The sequence below is a fragment of the Mauremys mutica genome, chromosome 3 (assembly GCF_020497125.1).
Source record: "Mauremys mutica isolate MM-2020 ecotype Southern chromosome 3, ASM2049712v1, whole genome shotgun sequence".
Lineage (NCBI taxonomy): Eukaryota > Metazoa > Chordata > Testudines > Geoemydidae > Mauremys > Mauremys mutica.
The window spans coordinates 163,622,083-163,640,356 of NC_059074.1; the positions used below are offsets into that span (position 1 = coordinate 163,622,083).

Sequence of the window (18,274 nt, forward strand, 5' to 3'; positions counted from 1 at the left end):
TGTCATCAGAATCAGTAATACCTGCTAAATGATCCAAACTTGTATATAAGTGTCTGTTGCAGAGCAAGAGCTATAACTTTTTTTTTTTTAGTTTGCAGCTTTCTTTCAAGATGGAACATTAATCTTTCTTTGTTAACCTCTTATTTACCTCTGTGTGTAGTGTTTTTTTCACATTGTCTTTTAAGTAAGAGGTGTATTTCCCACATGCTGAAATTATCTGAGAAAACATGAATTAGTAGGAAATATGTATCTTATCTCTAGGATTGTAGTTCAAGTTCCTGGGCCTAATCCTGTAATTGTTACTCACTTGAGTAACTTTTACTCAAACAAATAGTCCAGTTAAAGCTAATGGAGCCACATGCTTCAACAAAAATTACTTTGATAGGTAAGAGTTGCAAAAATTAAACTCATGGCACACAATCTGATAGACTATCAAATTTATTTCAGCATAAGCTTTCGTGAGCTACAGCTCACTTCTTCGGAAAGCTTATGCTGAAATAAATTTGTTAGTTTCTAAGGTACCACAAATACTCCTGTTCTTTTTGCGGCTACAGACGAACACGGCTGCTACTCTGAAATCTGATAGACTGTTGTCTTCTGTAGGATAAAACTGACAAATCAGGTGCTGTGTCAGCCATCAGGTATGTGATGCTGCTTAATACAACAGAAGAAATAATTATATAAGTGTATTTTGGCTACAGGAAGAAGTTTCACTTAAACATCATTCCATCTGAAAAAAGAGCTTTGCTAAATAGTCAAAAATTAAAATAAAAACTACAATGCTATGAAAATGTGTTTTATATTTAATGGGCCTCTTGAGGAAATGCGCTTAAAATGCCATGGACTCAATACCCCACAATCAACCCTAGTGTAAGCTTGCACAACTTCACTGATTTCCTTGAGTGTGTACCCATCTGCCATAGTGTTACATGTGGTCCATTCTCTTAACTGAATAGGCAGTAAGGCCACAATTTGATTGAGTTAACCCTCATGATAAATACTGTATAAGGCTGTGGTATTTTATCAAGCTCTCTTAAGATGATGCACCCATCTATGTGTTGGTAACTGGAGGGGAGTGCCAATGGCTACTCTTTCTTTCAACACACTTTTGACAATTGTCCTGGAGATCCAACTGGTTTCCCCACATAATCAAAGAATGCTTGCACACTAAGGCCTATCATATGTCGGGTTAGAAGCCCTGGCAACGCCACTCATTCTACCTCAGAGAGTTAGGGGGTGTCCCAGATCAACCTCCCATCAGTCCTCTGGTGATAGTGGTGTTGATATATGTTACAGAAGAAAAAACATTTCTTCCCCCCCCCTTCATCTCCCAGCTGCTGGGGAGCAAGGAAGAAAAAGTGGCTATTAGATTCTTGTGCTAAGTATTGAGTTGCCTTAAGTTTCAATCCTGTTAGAAGATATAAGAAAGCAACTAAGAGCTAACACAGACAAAAAGAATGGGAAATTATTATTATGTAACAAATTTCATTTCAGAAACCATATCCAGGCAATGTAGGAGAATGACTTTTTGACTTCTAGGGAAGGATAATCAATTGCAAATGATGTACCCAATGCCCATGGTTGCCCTCAGGATAACATATTAGGTTCTCTCACCTTTACATACTCTGAACCACTTCTTTCATGGGCCACCTTTCCCCCATCCCAAAGCTCCCATTATTTATCTCTGACCTTTCCTGTGGTATTTATAGTTAAAGGAAATAGTCATAGGATTAGGACTACACATTTAAAATACACCCATTTTGAGGCAATGCGTTGGCTTTTTTATTACATCTCCTTGCTTTGTATCTGTGCTGTTTGAGGCTTTACATTTGTTTGGACTGAATCTCCCTTTGTTGCCTGCAGCTTTCACTGCTCAAATCTTTCCAGGTCACTTGGCAGTTCAGTTTGGTTCCTCCTATGTGCTTTGGTTAGATCTCCTATTCAAATCTGATAACAGCTGGCAAAGATAGATATAGAGTAGCCAGGCAAGATGCAGAGAGGCATTTGGTTTGTTTGTTGATTTTTTAAAAAGTTTATGTCGGTGTTACGAGGCAGAGACAGCTCCAAGTGCCACCCGTATGTGTTCTGCAGACCACAGTTTGAGAACCACTTCATTAGAATCTATGTAAGGATGACTGACTGGGAGGGAAATTTCCTTGCTAACCCATGAGGGAGGAAAGAAGAAGTCACGTGCACACACACGTCTTCTTTGTGTCAGCCAGTGCGACAGACCAATGGCTCTCTTTTTCTGATCAATGGCATCTCGATCTGTAACCATGGAGATTGCCATGGATTGGTGCCACACTTTTTGAAGGGAGTCATTCTTGCAGACCTAGCAATATGGGCTGTGACTGAAAGGGGCTCTGCCCTTTCATTACTATAGTGTCTGTATAGCTAGAAAATGACTATATGAAATTATTTATGTAGTTGCATACATAGTTTTAAACTTTTTTTTGATATACATAAACTTAGCACCTTTACAGATGGCAATTCCATGTGTATAATTACACAAGGAGACCCAAATATTTTCCTGAAGGTCGATATAGAAATAAGTGGGTAATTATCTAGCTTATCCCTAAAACAATATGGAAAATACTATGTAAATCCATGCAAATCCATCAATTATGGTACAGTTACTTACTACAGTGCGAGTTACAGTCCAGAGCAGTTACACTGTAATTCAACATTCTGGCACACTGAACTGAAAACTGATGTCGCTCCTTTGTTTTATAGACTCAATGCACATAGAAGATGTTGAAGCAGTTCAGAAACTTCAAGATGTCTTACATGAGGCTCTACAGGATTACGAGGCTGGGCAGCATATGGAAGACCCACGCCGAGCTGGCAAGATGCTGATGACTCTCCCACTTCTGAGGCAAACCTCCACTAAGGCCGTGCAGCATTTCTACAACATCAAACTGGAAGGCAAAGTCCCCATGCACAAACTTTTTTTGGAAATGCTGGAGGCCAAGGTCTGACTAAAGCATCATGGGCCTTCCCATCATGCTCATTGAAAAAAAGGGAAAATAAACAGGATAATAATGGCAAAGAAACTTAGTGTTTAATTAAGGAAAAAAATGACTGCACTGATATTTAGCAGCAAGACTGTGAAGCAGCTTTCAGCTCTTTTTTCTGTGTCTATCTGATGCAGTTTTCCTTTTTCCTTTTCTCTGTTTTCCTTTTCTGTTCTTTTATTTCTTCCTTTTCCTTTTTTTCTCCCTTTGCTGCTGAACTTTTTAAAAGAGGTCTCTAATTGAAGAGAGATGGAAGCCAGGCCTGCCAAAGGATGGAAATCCATAATATGGATGCCAGTGAACTTATTATGAACTATAATGTCCCCAATGACAAAGGAATCAAAGAAAGAACCATCATACCTTGCAGTACAGTACAACACGATGAACTGACTGAATGCAGTATTAGATTTCATAGGAGCAGTCTCTAATTAGACAACTAAGCAACGATGCATCGGCTGCTTCTTATCATTGCATTTTCCATCTAGATCAGTTACAGCCATTTGATTCCTTAATTGTTTTTTCAAGTCTTCCAGATATTTCTTAGGTTAGCTACAATGTAACTTTTTCAGGGAATAGTTTAAGCTTTATTCATTCATGCAATACTAAAGAGAGAGAAAAAATACTGCATTTTTGTGCTGGCTTGAACAATGATGAACAATAATGAAGGACAAATGAATCCTGAAGGAAGATTTTTTTTAAATGTTTTGTTTCTTCTTACTAATGGAGATTTTTTTGTACCAGCTTTACCACTTTTCAGCCATTTATTAATGTGGGAATTTATCTTACTAAAGCAATAGTTGAAGGGAAGGTGCATATTATCACGGATGCAATTTATGTTGTGTGCCAGTCTGGTCCAAAACATCCAGTTTCTTAACATGAGCTCCAGTTTCTAACTAAATGTTCACTGACACAAAGGATTAGATTACACCTACAGTATATCTGAGTAGTCTAATGTCAAGTACAAATCTATAAAGATGGTAAGAGAATGTGACTGTACAAATGTACAGTTGCTACATGATTTCTAACTGATTCAGTTGTAAATGAATGGGATACTGCCTGTTACTTGCAAAATTATAACAGTCTCACACAAAGACCTGTGAACCAATACTAGCTTAGAGGCAATAAGGCAAATGCCAATGTTTGCAAAATTAAGAAATCAGAGTAGTAGACTTCTGACCAAATTCAAGAATTTAACACTTCTACACTTTATTAATTTAGACTTTATTTTGTAAATTGCAATTTTTAACAAGTAGCTAAATCAATATATGTGCTTTTCAACCAGTATTGTCACAGCATGAAAGTCAGTCAGTTTCAAGACTGTTAAGAGGTGTAATCTAATGTATAGGCCAATTAGATGCCCCCAGAAAACTACAGTCGCTAAATAACCAATAAACAATAACCTCCATCAAATGCTATACCAATGTACCAGTGTTAGTAGCTGCTCCCTGTACTATGTGAACATCCTTATTCTATGTACACAGATGTAATTAAAATTGTAATCCTAACAAACAAAAGAAATGTAGTTCAGCTTTTCAGTGTTTCATGTTTGCTGTGCTTTTCTGAATTTTTATGTTGCATTCAAAGACTGTTGTCTTGTTCTTCTCGTGGTGTTTGGATTCTTGTGGTGTGTGCTTATAGACACAGGGTAGAATTAGAGACAATATTGGATGTACAATTCCTCAGGAGATTACAGTAGTATATTCTATTCCTTACTGGTAATAAGGTTCTTCCTAGTAATAATTAAGAGATCAAAACTCCAAACAAGTACTCATTATGAACAGATACACATTGAAATCATAATATTTTCAAAACAAGGGATAATTTCTGTAATAGTTTATTATAGAATACCAATGTATAGCTTAGAAATAAAACTTTGACTATTTCAAGATTATAGATAAGTCTAATTTTTAAATGCTGTAAATATAGCTTTTATTCAATCATCTCTCAGATGTTGTTATTAACTCGCTCTGTGTTGTTGCAAAACTTTTTTGGTGCGGACAAGTTTCCAAAACTATTGCTACTTTGTGTGCTTTAAACAGATACAGTAGGCTGATGGTGCATCAGCCTTGTGCTAGAAAATACTGTGTATCTATCATTAGCTATATGGGACTATATTGTAGATTGTGTTTTCTCAGTAGAGAAGTGACTGTAGTGTGATTCTAGATAAATCATCATTAGCAATTCATTCAGATGGTCAATAACTTGAAATTTATAGCTGTGATAGGAGTTCAGAAATTGGCACATCCCTTTTAAAAATGACAAAAAAAATACAACTCCTGGGAAAAAAGGTGCTGATTCTATAAGATTATTTATATATGTAAGCGTGCAAAAATAAAAAAGTTTATTTTCCAGATAGTTTGTGCAGGGTTTAAGTTACTACTGTTCAATTACAGTATATATATATAAATATATAATATAAATATTGTTTTTGCTTTATCACATTAAAGAACTTGGGCTTCAGGGTCAAAAGCCAATCAACTAAAAATACAAAACCACACAAAAATGGAGATGTGTTAAAGGCACATGGTGCAAACATCAGTTTTCATTTTTAGTGATTTTTTAGAGCTGCAAAAGAACAAGTGTCTCAAGACTGTAAAAACTTTAACTGAAATATGGCTAAAAGAACTGCACAGGCTTTAGAATAATGTTCATCCTAAACCTAGCTGGAGGAGAGTTCTTTCAAGACCACTTACTTAATGTGAAGTGTTGGGAAAATTTCAAAAGGTGTCTGTTTAGCCATAATGATTTAATTTCTATTTTTTGCTTCTTTTTTTAATTTTTTTTCTTATTTAAAGCAATATGATTGTGTGACTCCCAGAAGTTACACATTTGTTTCAATCAGATCAGATTGTTGTATTTATTCCACTATTTTGCATTTAAATGATAACATAAAAAAGATATAAAAAATTAAAACTGCTATTTTTCTTATAGAAGAGAAAATGGGTGTTGGTGATTGTATTTTAATTATTTAAGCGTCTCTGTTTACCTGCCTAGGAAAACATTTTATGGCAATCTTATCGTGCAAAGATCGCAAAAGGACAAAAAAAATTAAACTGCTTATAATAATCCAGGAGTTGCATAATAGCCAGTAGTAAAATAACCATGTCTATAGCTGTAGATGGCTTCACATCTGTAAAGCAATCAACTGTATATTTTTGTGATGTGTATCATACCGTGTGCTCCAACCAATGTCCATTTGTGTAAATGTATTTATTTTATATTGTATATATTGTTAAATGCAAAAAGGAGATATGATTCTGTAACTCCAATCAGTTCAGATGTGTAACTCAAATGATTATGCCTTTCAGGATGATGGTAGAGCAATATTAAACAAGCTTCCACTTTTGATTGCTTTTATTTTATTTTTTGTGTTGTGGTTTTGTTTTTTTGTTTTTCGTTTTTGTTATAAGAGGGAAACAAATCAATAAGCATTACCTTTTGTTACTTCCATTCAAAGAGTAGCAAGCATTATCCCTTTTCCCTTAAAGTAGAGTACAAGCATAAATAAATGCTATATAAAGCCTTGTCAAAATGAATTCCAGTGTGGTAGAAGACATTTTGCATACTCTTAAATATGCAAAATGTCTCATAGCACATTAGAATTCATTCTGACAAGCCTTTATATAGCACTTATTTAATCTTAAAGCATCTCCCCATCAACCTGCATTACTCAAAATCATTGCCTCTCTGTCAATGTCATAAAAGAAAACTTTCCCACTATTTTAAGATCATATTAATACCATCTAGAAGTACTTATTTGATTTCTCCATCAACAACTAAATCCATCATTCGTTTCCTATGGAGGGGACTCCTTTTACATGTTCTGGGTTTGTTTCTTTGTTTGTTTGTTTAAAAAATATATTATTTGAACCAGCTTTTATGAATGGAAGTAAATAGTCATGGGAGCAATAATATAGATTGGTGTTAATGAAGAGCTCTGATAAGTCTTCAAGATCCAAAGGGGTTAAACAGCTTGGTTTAAAACTGACAGTAAATAGCCTCTCAGCCTTTTACAGTCTGAAAGGTTATAGCCCTTATTGCACTGGGTCAACCTGTGTTTCCTGTGGACCCTTCTGGAGCCATCACAGAAGTGCTAATGTGTGCTTTTCTTGCTTTTTAGCCTCTCTTCTTGATAGTATTTTGTCATTGTATGTGCCCAACATATTTCTCACCTTCAGTGCTGGCCATTCTCTGGAGACTTTGGCTGATGACACAAAGGCTACTCAACTGAATGGTATTCAGGGACAAGAATTGTTTCAGCCATTAAGACAAGCTATCAGGATAGCTCTTGGTATTTTTGTATTGTGCAATCTTTTAAGAAGTAATATGCCATTGAAAGACATGGGAAGGGGGAAATGGCACCGTCTACATTTTTAAACAATTCTAGGAAATTTCTCCTTGAATAAAGGAATGACAGAAAGAAATCAAAATATTTTTAAGGGTGACACAGTATATAAAACTTTTCCTGGCTTGGCTTTTATTATTTGATTTTTGAGTTATTGCACACTTCAGGAGTATAATGCATCATCACAGCCTAAAATGGAGAGAAGCACTGTTTATAAAATATCACTCTAAAAAAATCAAAGCGAACTATAATTTGCCATATGTAAACAACATGCCACTCTGACTTGCAGATGCTCCAGATCTGAACAAAATGTAGTTGTATCTATTCATTGGCTTGAAATGTTTGACTGTAAACATTTCCACATACAATTATAATCATAATTAGCACTTCTATACCACCTTTCAGCTAAGGATCTCAGAACACTTCACAAGCACTGATTGAGCCTCTCACTTTCCCGGGAAGGGGAAAAATGGGGTATATACCTTGCAGAGACCATTTCACACAACTGAAATGCAGCCACTTCTGGGGTGCACCATGGCAAACATTTAATGGCAAACAACAACATTACACAGCAGTTTAGTTGAGGAAGTGGACAGCAATCCAACTGAAATATTTAAAGTAGGCAGAAATATTTTTGTAAGTACCCATGGGGAAATTGGCCAAGACATATTAACAACTCTTAGATGTGAAAATAGCCCCTGGAACTTTTCAGAGGAAAAGTGGTAAGGATCTTGTTTATGAATCTCATCCAACAGGTGTTTTCTCCACCAGCACAGTATCCACTGCTAAAATGCAAAGGGTTCAGTACCGATTCTGGAGAAAAAAATGCAACTATTGAGTACACTACTGAATGACACTCTATTTCTGATAGCATCTTGGTTTGCCTTGGAGACTCCCCTCCAAGTACTAGCCTACCTCTTCTTAGCTTTTTATGATCTCATGGTCTTACAGTACAAGGTGATATGGAACACCACCAAATAAGTAGCCTATATTCTCTCTAGATGATCCTTCTGTACAAAAGGAAATCATGTAACAATCAATACTTACATTATACATGCACTTTTGTATATGTTTGTTAGTATGTGGTACTATTGTTATGGAAATACTAGTGCCGATTAAATAGATGTAGGAAAAGAATGGATTCCTAAAGATAACAAACATAAGGAAATATTGTCTATATAGGGACAAAAAACATGATGAATGAATCTTCTTTTTAGGTGCTACCCACTGTCTCTTCTGGTAATGCCCCATATAAGATATTTTCTTACAGGCTTTTGCTGCAGAATATCAAACCACTCCTTAATTTTTCACTTAACCTGTGCTGGCTCTTCAGACTAAACTCAAGAATGGCACAATTTTAATCTGTTCTCTGAATTCTAAATCAATTTTTGACTACCCCTGTTTATTTTCCTTATCAGCTTTTTCACTTGCACCTTTCCTTTATTTTGCATTAGGTCTCTCTAGTGGATTGTAGTTCTCTTTGATTTCAAATGGCTCTTTGTTAATTACTATATCCTTGTTATATAGTCTGGCTGCAGTAGCTACATCACATAGTGTGTGTTTTTTCCTGTCTGATAAGATGTTGATTTTATGTGTCCAGAATACCTCTCCTCTAACATATTCTACAAACTTTCTCCTCTCATTTGCTACAGAAATGTAAATGTAGAAAATGACACTGGTAGATTTGTTTGCCTTTTTTAAAATTTTATTCACAAGCATTTAAAGTGTTTATAGGTGGATTGATATATCTTGGTCATGCTAATAGTTGTCTTTGTTAAGATTTCTGCCCATTCTTTCCTAGCATTCAAATTCTGAAGCCTAGTTTCTTACAATGTTAATATAAAAAAGCAAGTAGCGGTAGATTGATTACACACAGCATCTTATTATTAAGCAGAACAGAAAAGAAGGGCATTTCAAAATATAATCCTCCTTTCCCAGGAGTATTTGTCTTGTTCTCCATGAAGTTAAAGGTCTGAAATAATGTGCCCATCAGGAGCTCAATGTTGCATGTCCATGCCAGTTGGTCCAAGGGCTTGTTATGATGGTAATGACCTGCTGAAACGTGAGCTTTGATGGCAACAATACAATTGCTACCAGCTCACCCGCTGGGAGAAATATTTTATTATTGTCAAATGCCCTCCACAGAGATTTGTTTTGCCTGTTCCTGTTTAAATTAAATTCAGAGTCGAACTGCATTATTATTTCTCTGGAGTATATTTGAAATAAACAACTAGTCTTCAAATTTAGGATTCCTGGCTAGTTTAAATTTTCTTATTAGCAGAAAAATTACAAGAGGTGACACCATAGCTGCTGGAATATGATTATGGCAGCTGTACAAGAGATTTATACACTGAGCACATGGCCTTAAAGCACAAGAACTCCCTTCTAGTTTACAGATGCCAGCCAAATTAATAATTAACTGTGCCATAAATTCTGCAGTCTCAAAGAATGATGTCCAATAGGAACAATGCTTTTCTGTGTCTTACTATAGGAATTTTGTCACAAGACTAAGTGGAGGCTCTTCAGAGGGCGTTACTCAAATGTAAAAATCAGACTAAGAAACCAGTATTTGCCACTCCATACCATAGCAGCTCAGTGAGTGACGACAGCATGACTTCTGAGACCTGAAGAAGAGATTGTCTCTTTCACCAATAGTTGTGGGTCCAAAAAGAGATATTACCTCATTCACCCTGTGTCGCTAATAACCTGAGACCAACATGGCTACAACACTGCAAACAGCATGATTTCTGAGTCGTTCATTGCTGGTTGCCTGAGGCGTAACTGTATCGTTCTGCCAGCCCTGACTCACTACAAGTTTTGCTATAGAATAAATGGGCCAAGTTATCCACTCCATTGACTAAACTCACATACAGGAAACTCTGAGTTCCCACTCTTGGAATTTCATTCAATATTCTTCTACGGGGGAGTGGAGTTCCCATGCACACCTATGGAACTGCTCAAGGGATTGATGGCACTAAAATGTGAAAATATCTGAGAATTTAGGACATCAGTCAATAACACAGGGGACCGTACCGCATCCTGACTCCATGGCACCACAGTGTGGTAGCTGCCAGGAATTCGTCTGCCAGTGGAGTGTCTACATTGCAAAAACTTGTATACTTAACTCAGGTTAGCTAACTTGAGTCAGCTAACTTGTGTTAAAGTAATAGGGGAGACATGGTAACTCGGGTTAGCAGCTCATAGTCAACTCCAGGTTCCTCTATAGGTTTTAATGTTTGCTGCTAACCGGAGTTAAAAGCCAGGTTGGTGGCTCTTCCCTGCAGTTTTATCTGAGTTAGCTAACCTGAGCTAAGAACATACGGTCTCGCATGATAGTCTTATCAATAAACTAGGCAAATACAACTTAGATGGGGCTACTATAAGTTGGGTGCATAACTGGCTGGATAACCGTACTCAGAGTAGTTATTAATGCTGGAAAGGTATAACAAGTGGGGTTCCATAGGAGTCTGTTTTGGGATCGGCTCTGTTCAATATCTTCATCAACGACTTAAATATTGGCAAAGAGTCCTGTGGCACCTTATAGACTAACAGACATTTTGGAGCATGAGCTTTCGTGGGTGAATACCCACTTCGTCGGATGCATGTAGTGGAAATTTCCAGGGGCAGGTATATATATATGCAAGCAAGAAGCAGGCTAGAGATAACGAGGTTAGTTCAATCAGGGAGGATGAGGCCCTCTTCTAGCAGCTGTGGTGTGAAAACCAAGGGTGGAGATACTGGTTTTGTAGGTGGCAAGCCATTCACAGTCTTTGTTTAATCCTGAGCTGATGGTGTCAAATTTGCAGATGAACTGAAGCTCAGCAGTTTCTCTTTGAAGTCTGGTCCTGAAGATTTTTTGCTGCAGGATGGCCATCTTAAGATCTGCTATTGTGTGGCCAGGGAGGTTGAAGTGTTCTCCTACAGGTTTTTGTATATTGCCATTCCTAATATCTGATGTGTCCATTTATCCTTTTCCTTAGAGACTATCCAGTTTGGCCGATGTACATATCAGAGGGGCATTGCTGGCATATGATGGCGTATATTACATTGGTGGACGTGCAGGTGAATGAACTGGTGATGGTGTGGCTGATCTGGTTAGGTCCTGTGATGGTGTCACTGGTGTAGATATGTGGGCAGAGTTGGCATCGAGGTTTGTTGCATGGATTGGTTCCTGAGTTAGAGTTACTATGGTGCAGTGTGCAGTTACTGGTGAGAATATGCTTCAGGTTGGCAGGTTGTCTGTGGGCGAGGACTGGCCTGCCACCCAAAGCCTGTGAAAGTGTGGGATCATTGTCCAGGATGGGTTGTAGATCCCTGATGATGCATTGGAGGGGTTTTAGCTGGGGACTGTATGTGATGGCCAGTGGAGTCCTGTTGGTTTCTTTCTTGGGTTTGTCTTGCAGTAGGAGGCTTCTGGGTACACGTCTGGCTCTGTTGATCTGTTTCCTTATTTCCTCGTGCGGGTATTGTAGTTTTGAGAATGCTTGGTGGGGATTTTGTTGGTCTCTGTCTGAGGGGTTAGCGCAGATGCGGTTGTACCTCAGTGCTTGGCTGTAGACAATGGATCGTGTGATGTGCCTGGGATGGAAGCTGGAGGCATGAAGGTAGGCATAGCGGTCGGTAGGTTTTTGGTATAGGGTGGTGTTAATGTGACCATCACTTATTTGCACCGTGGTGTCTAGGAAGTGGACCTCCCGTGTAGATTGGTCCAGGCTGAGGTTGATGGTGAGGTGGAAGCTGTTGAAATCGTGGTGGAATTTTTCCCGGAGTCTCCTTCCCATGGGTCCAGATGATGAAGTTGGCATAGAAAGTACGCTTATTAAGTTTGCAGATGATACCAAATGGATAGATTGCAACTGCTTTGGAGGATAGGATCATAATTCAAAATGATCTGGACAAATTAGAGAAATGGTCTGAGGTAAACAGGATGAAGTTTAATAAAGACAAATGCAAAGTGCTCCACTTAGGAAGGAACAATCAGTTTCACACATACAGAATGGGAAGAGACTGTCTAGGAAGGAGTACAGCAGAAAGGGATCTAGGGGTTATAGTGGACCACAAGCTAAATATGAGTCAACAGTGTGATGCTGTTGCAAAAAAAGCAAATGTGATTCTGGGATGCATTAACAGATGTGTTGTGAGTAAGACACGAGAAGTCATTCTTCTGCTCTACTCTGCACTGGTTAGGCCTCAACTGGAGTATTGGGTCCAGTTCTGGGCACCGCATTTCAAGAAAGATGTGGAGAAATTGGAGAGGGTCCAGAGAAGAGCAATAAGAATGATTAAAGGTCTTGAGAACATGACCTACGAAGGAAGGCTGAAAGAATTGGGTTTGTTTAGTTTGGAAAAGAGAAGACTGAGAGGGGACATGATAGCAGTTTTCAAGTATCTAAAAGGGTGTCATAAGGAGGAGGGAGAAAAACTTGTTCACCTTAGCCTCTAAGGATAGAACAAGAAGCAATGGGCTTAAACTGCAGCAAGGGAGGTTTAGGTTGGACATTAGGAAAAAGTTCCTAACTGTCAGGGTGGTTAAACACTGGAATAAATTGCCTAAGGAGGTTGTGGAATCTCCATCTCTGGAGATATTTAAGAGTAGATTAGATAAATGCCTATCAGGGATGGTCTAGACAGTATTTGGTCCTGCCATGAGGGCAGGGGACTGGACTTGATGACCTCTCAAGGTCCCTTCCAGTCCTAGAGTCTATGAAAAACACGGGGGTTTTTTTGTTTTTATTTTTTGGCAGTGTAGCCATACGCTGAGTCAGGGCTGTTATATTCAGGTCCTGTAATTCTAGAGTGTTTGGAGAGGCAGGAGTAATAGTGCTACAGTGAGCCACTCTTTCCCCAGCACTGCCCTGCTGGAGTCCCAACAGCACATCTCACTTGCAGAGGGAATCCCCCTGTCTCATAGTGAGTGACTATCTCTCACACACACACACTCTCTCGCTCTCTCTCCCCCTTCCATAACTGGGAGGATTTTCGGCTCCATTTTGCTTCCCTCTGCTCTGAACAAGAGCCCAATAGAATGCAATTTATTGTTCTTCTCTAAATAATTTTCCTAGTAAACCCTGATTAGAGACCTGTAAAATTACAACTCTCAGCCTCTGCACAGTATTAGCAGGGAGCTAACAGCATTCACGGAGTAGTCTGTATAAATAAGGTTTCCTAATAATGACTATTTGCATAGTTTGCATTTACTGAGCACGTTTTGTCCAAATAAGTCAATGGGGGGGGTGTTGTTATTTTTATTTGCTAGGTGGGTAAATAGAGGCATTGGAAAGTTAAGTGCCCTGCTCATAATCATACCACAAGTCAATGGCTGAGTCAGGCCAGAACCCAGCTATCTGATGCCCAATTGTGCAATCTAAGCATTAGCTTACACTGTCTGTACTATATAGAAATGCTGAACCTCTAGTCTGTGTACTGCACATCTCCGAAAAAATCACCCCACACCGTTTAGTTGTTCAGATCTGGAAAGGATGGACCAGCTATCATTGTTCATTCTTTTCAGAGAAAGTGAACAATGGTGATTGAAAGGGGTTAAAAGGAAAATATTTCTGTAGGGCAAGAGAATTAAAATCACACTCCTAACACTCTCCAGCTCAATCTACCATGCTCTAGCTAATTTCACAGCTTCACTGGGAATGTCCACAAGGTGAGGGACTGTCAATAAAAGGAAGTCAATAAGGAGGACACACTTCTCGTATGTGGCCTCCAAGGACTTGCAAAACTGCCAGTTTAACTTTGAGCCTTTAGGAATCCTAGTTTCTCCCCACCCCATCCCATTCCCCCAGCCCATGCTACTTCGAGGGAAGCCTCTGTAACAGACTGATGAGCTTTTTGGTGACAATTATTCACTGAGCCCACCCTGTTCTGCAGAGCCCCACAGCATAATTAGAGCTACCCACTGCACTGGGAAGAGACCGGGCGGGGTCACTATATGAACATGCTCTGCATAATTTGTCCCTTAGAGTTTGTTATTTAACACCTCTCTATTAATAAAGTGTTTTGGACACACTTGAACTTGAGTTACTGCTCAGTAATACACATGGCACGGCCTCCTAGACGTTGGGTTGTAGCAGATAAGTGCTTGTATGTTCCTCCCTGCTTCATTCCCTATCTCCAATCAAATACTCAACCAGTTTGCATGGACTGCTAATGATTAGCCATTAAATGCCATCATTTAATTAGTTTGTAGCTACTATGTTTTGACCCACTTATAAAAGCTGCTATACGCACAAATGATTTTTTTTGCTGCCCCGCCCCCTCAGTAGGGAGTTGCTTTCTGTTGCCATTAAGAACCTGCACTTACCAAAAAACAAAAAAGTGTGTAGCTACTTCCTATGGAAGACTTTTATTATGGGGTTCCCTAGACAGGTTAGGGACCCAGCCCTGGCCTGTGCTGAGTGCTTCCTATGAGATACTGAGTACCCTCAGTTTCCACTGACCTTAATGGGAGCTGAGGCTGCTGAGCACCATGCACCATTCAGCACTTAAGGGTATTGGGCCCATGCCAACCTTACCAAAGTGCCTGAAAGCATTAGTGAGGGGACTAATTTAGGAGTTCCTGCTGCTTATATCTGGGCTCAGGCTACCAGCCCACACCTCTCTTTATTTAGAAAAAATGACCAGACCAGAGGCATAAGTGTGTAAGCAGAACTGGCACTCGCGACGTGCTGGAAGAGAGGTTATGTGTGTCACGAAGATGCAAGTAGCAGGGAAAGGCTGATACAAATGCTCTAATCTCTGCCCCTACCTGGGGCGCTGCCATCTACAGCAGTCTCACTTGACGCTCTAAAACCAGCCCTTGTTAGCAAACGCAGTACAGGGACAGGCATCTGATAAAAAGCGGACACAATCTTGTTTCATGGCAAAAGTACAACTTTAGGGAGGGGATTAGTGCAAACCTACAGTGTGTGTTTTCAGTTGAGACTGGTTTAACCCCTTCACTGCTGCCTGTCACTGCAAGCCCTCTGAGGCAGTATTGCTTGTCAATGGTTTCTGAAGCAGGAAGGCCAGATTCTCTCGTCTGGCTGAGTTGTGCTCTTGTAGTTTTAAGACACCTTTGCTTTTCCTTAATCCCAAGGCAACTGTGTTGGCCCAGTCCTCAGCCTCTGAATCCCCGTGGCACTTGGCTGTCATGCCAGCAGATTGGGATCAGCCACATGCAACAGCAGTTTGACTGAGCCCCTTTGCCCTCCACATGGGGAGCACAGGAGCAGCTTGCTGCACTAGCCCTGTGCGCTTGGGAAGCCTCCTCAAATAGCTCTTTCGGATGAGTTTACATCTACATTGTGCCACAGGACCAGCCCAAAGCAACCCTAGAGAGGCCAGTGATTAAGCCCAGCATGTTTTCTAATGATTAGGGAGCCAAGATTACTGATATGTAGTCCCTCCTCTGCCCTTGCCTAGCTGTGTTATCGCTTAATGTCTCTTTATTCTAGCTTGCCCATCTGTAAACTGGAGATAAATGGAGAAAAAACATGGCTCTGTTTCCCTTTGCCCCGTGTATTGATACTCACTGGGGTTATTGCCTTCTGGAAGCAGGAAAAGCAATGCCATGCCTGGGGGAGGCATAACCTTATCAGCATGAGGCAACTATCAAGGACTGTCAACCTGTGAATGAGCTATAGAGCCACAGAATAGTCAAAAACCAGCGTAGCAACTTTTTGTGTTATATGTAGGGCCCTACCAAATTCACAGCCCATTTTGGTCAATTTCACGGTCACAGGCTTTAAAAAATCATAAATTTCATGATTTCAGCTATTTAAATCTGAAATGTCACGGTGCTGTAATTATAGGGGTCCTGACCCAAAAAGGAGTTGTGTGGGGCGTGGTCAGAAGGCTATTGGAGGGTGGGGGTTGTGGTACCCTTACTTCTGCATTGCTGCTGGCGGCGGTGCTGCCTTCAGAGCTGGGCCGCTGGAGAGCGGCAGCTGCTGGCCGGGAGCCCAGCTATGAAGGAAGCGCTGCCACCAGCAGCAGCAGCAGCAGCACAGGAGTAAGGATGGCCTGGTATGGTATTGCCACCCTTACTTCTGCGCTGCTGCCTGCAGAGCTGGGCCCTCGGTCAGCAGCCGCCACTCTCCAGCCACCCAGCTCTGCAGGCAGCAGCGCAGAAGTAAGGGTGGCTTGGTATAGTATTGCCACCCTTACTTCTGCGCTGCTGCCACTCTCCAGACACCCAGCTCTGAAGGCAGCATAGAAGTAAGGGTGGCAATACCGCAACTCCCTTATAAAATAACCTTGTGACCCCCACTGCAGCTCCTTTTTGGGTCAGGACCCCCCCCCCCATTTGAGAAACTCTGGTTTCCCCTGTGAAATCTGTATAGTAAAGGGTAAAAGCACACAAAAGACCAGATTTCATGCGGGAAACCAGATTTCATGGCCTGTGATACGTTTTTCATGGCCGTGAATTTGGTAGGGCCCTTCATTTATATCATATCCTCTGAGTATGGCAGCAAAGAATGCTGGCTTTGATATGTCTGAGGTAGTGAGATGTCGTGTAAGTTCATTGTAAGATTGGTTTCGATAATGCTGTGAAAGGTAAATGTACCTGCAATAAGAGGATTTTATATAGTTACTACACTGAACCTCTTACCACATTGTAACCAAGACTCAGAAACCCACACACAAGGTGACCAAGGAAAAAAGTGTACAATGAAGTGTATGTGTGTGGGGGGGGGGACCCTGCTCCTATACAGTAACCAAATGTCTCGCTAAATGACTTGCTGAGCCAGGCTATTCTTATATCTTACATATAAACAGGATCCATCTTTTAACCAGAAGATTCAGGAAAAAATTCCAACTTCCAGTGAGAAAAGATTTAAGGTCAGCTTCTGTACTTCACACTACAAAACCTTTTCACACGGACAGCGTAACAAAGGGACCTGCAAATCTAACTGCAACATGTTTTATAACATGAAGAAAATCAGGAGATTTCCATGACATGCAGGTTTTCTTTTTCAGGGCTGCACTACGTCCTTTCAGCCTGCTTTGGAAAAGGTTGGGGGAAAGAGGGTGATATGGATTGTGTATGAAGGATTGAAACTAACTTCTTTCCGTGCCTCCATTTACCTATTAGTGCTTGTTATTGGGAGAGTCTTTGCAAGGTAGTATGCATCTTTGATGCATAAAACACATATGCCTTATCCCATTGGTCTGCAGATTGTTATAGTCATACACACACATAGTGATGTGCATTTCTGTTTTTCCTGTAAAGACTAATGACCTTCAGGAGTTCAAGCATGTTTCTGCTCACTGGTATAGGCGGGGCTCCTCGTGAATACAATGATCTGCTGCCTGTGTGAATTCAGTTTTAGGTTTGGGACCAAGTTCACTAACATACAAATAGCCCCCTGTATAAAATGTATTGCCTAGAGCGGCATTCATGACCTTAAATTTGAGTCCTCCTGACAGGGTGGACTAGGCCCTGAGGCCCCCTGCTGGAGGCCTTGTGGTCCTGCCACACCCAGCCCCAGAAAAGGACAATAGAGAGGCCCTCCAAGCTGCCTAGAGTGGCTGTTTGGGAAGCAGCCTATTAGGGCCCACCAGGCTAGTATAAGAAGAGCTGCAAGCCAACATGAGTTCACTTCCTTGCTAGAGGAGAGTGGTCTGGGTTGGTTGCTGGGAATTCACTAGGACAAGGTCCTGAGGTAAGGGTGAAGAATGTGCTGGAGCAATGGGGAAGTGGCTCAGGGAATTGTAGCAGCAGCAGCAGCAGCAGCAGCAGCATGTTTTGTTTAAAGGGACATGGTGATGGCTGCTATCTATTGGGTCCATGGGCTGGGACCTGAAGTAGAGGGTGGGTCTGGTTCCCCCCACCAGCCACTGAGAAAGTGGCCTGGACTTTGATGCACCATAGAAGGGGAACTGAACTGTTTTAGTGGCCTGGCTGAAGAGCTGTGGCCAGAGA

At 40.4% G+C, this 18,274-nt stretch overlaps 2 protein-coding genes and 1 long non-coding RNA gene across 10 annotated transcripts in view; 2 read left to right on the top strand and 1 right to left on the bottom strand.

The window, feature by feature from the left end:
• ESRRG (estrogen related receptor gamma) overlaps nucleotides 1-6,350 on the top strand; it is a 472,345-nt gene extending 465,995 nt beyond the window's left edge. For all 7 annotated transcript variants that reach the window (XM_045011449.1, XM_045011453.1, XM_045011451.1 and 4 more), the window contains one exon: nucleotides 2,734-6,350. In XM_045011449.1, the coding sequence (XP_044867384.1) occupies nucleotides 2,734-2,978 (245 nt within the window). In that variant the 3' untranslated portion in view covers nucleotides 2,979-6,350. The remainder of the gene's footprint in view (nucleotides 1-2,733) is intronic.
• LOC123367306 overlaps nucleotides 1-18,274 on the bottom strand; it is a 78,515-nt gene that overhangs the window by 28,217 nt on the left and 32,024 nt on the right. The gene's annotated exons all lie outside the window — the stretch shown is intronic.
• The window catches only part of USH2A (usherin), a 624,012-nt gene continuing 623,614 nt past the window's right edge, over nucleotides 17,877-18,274 (top strand). The window contains exon 1 of the mRNA XM_045011456.1: nucleotides 17,877-18,014. The gene's annotated coding sequence lies outside the window, so the exon portion shown is untranslated. The remainder of the gene's footprint in view (nucleotides 18,015-18,274) is intronic.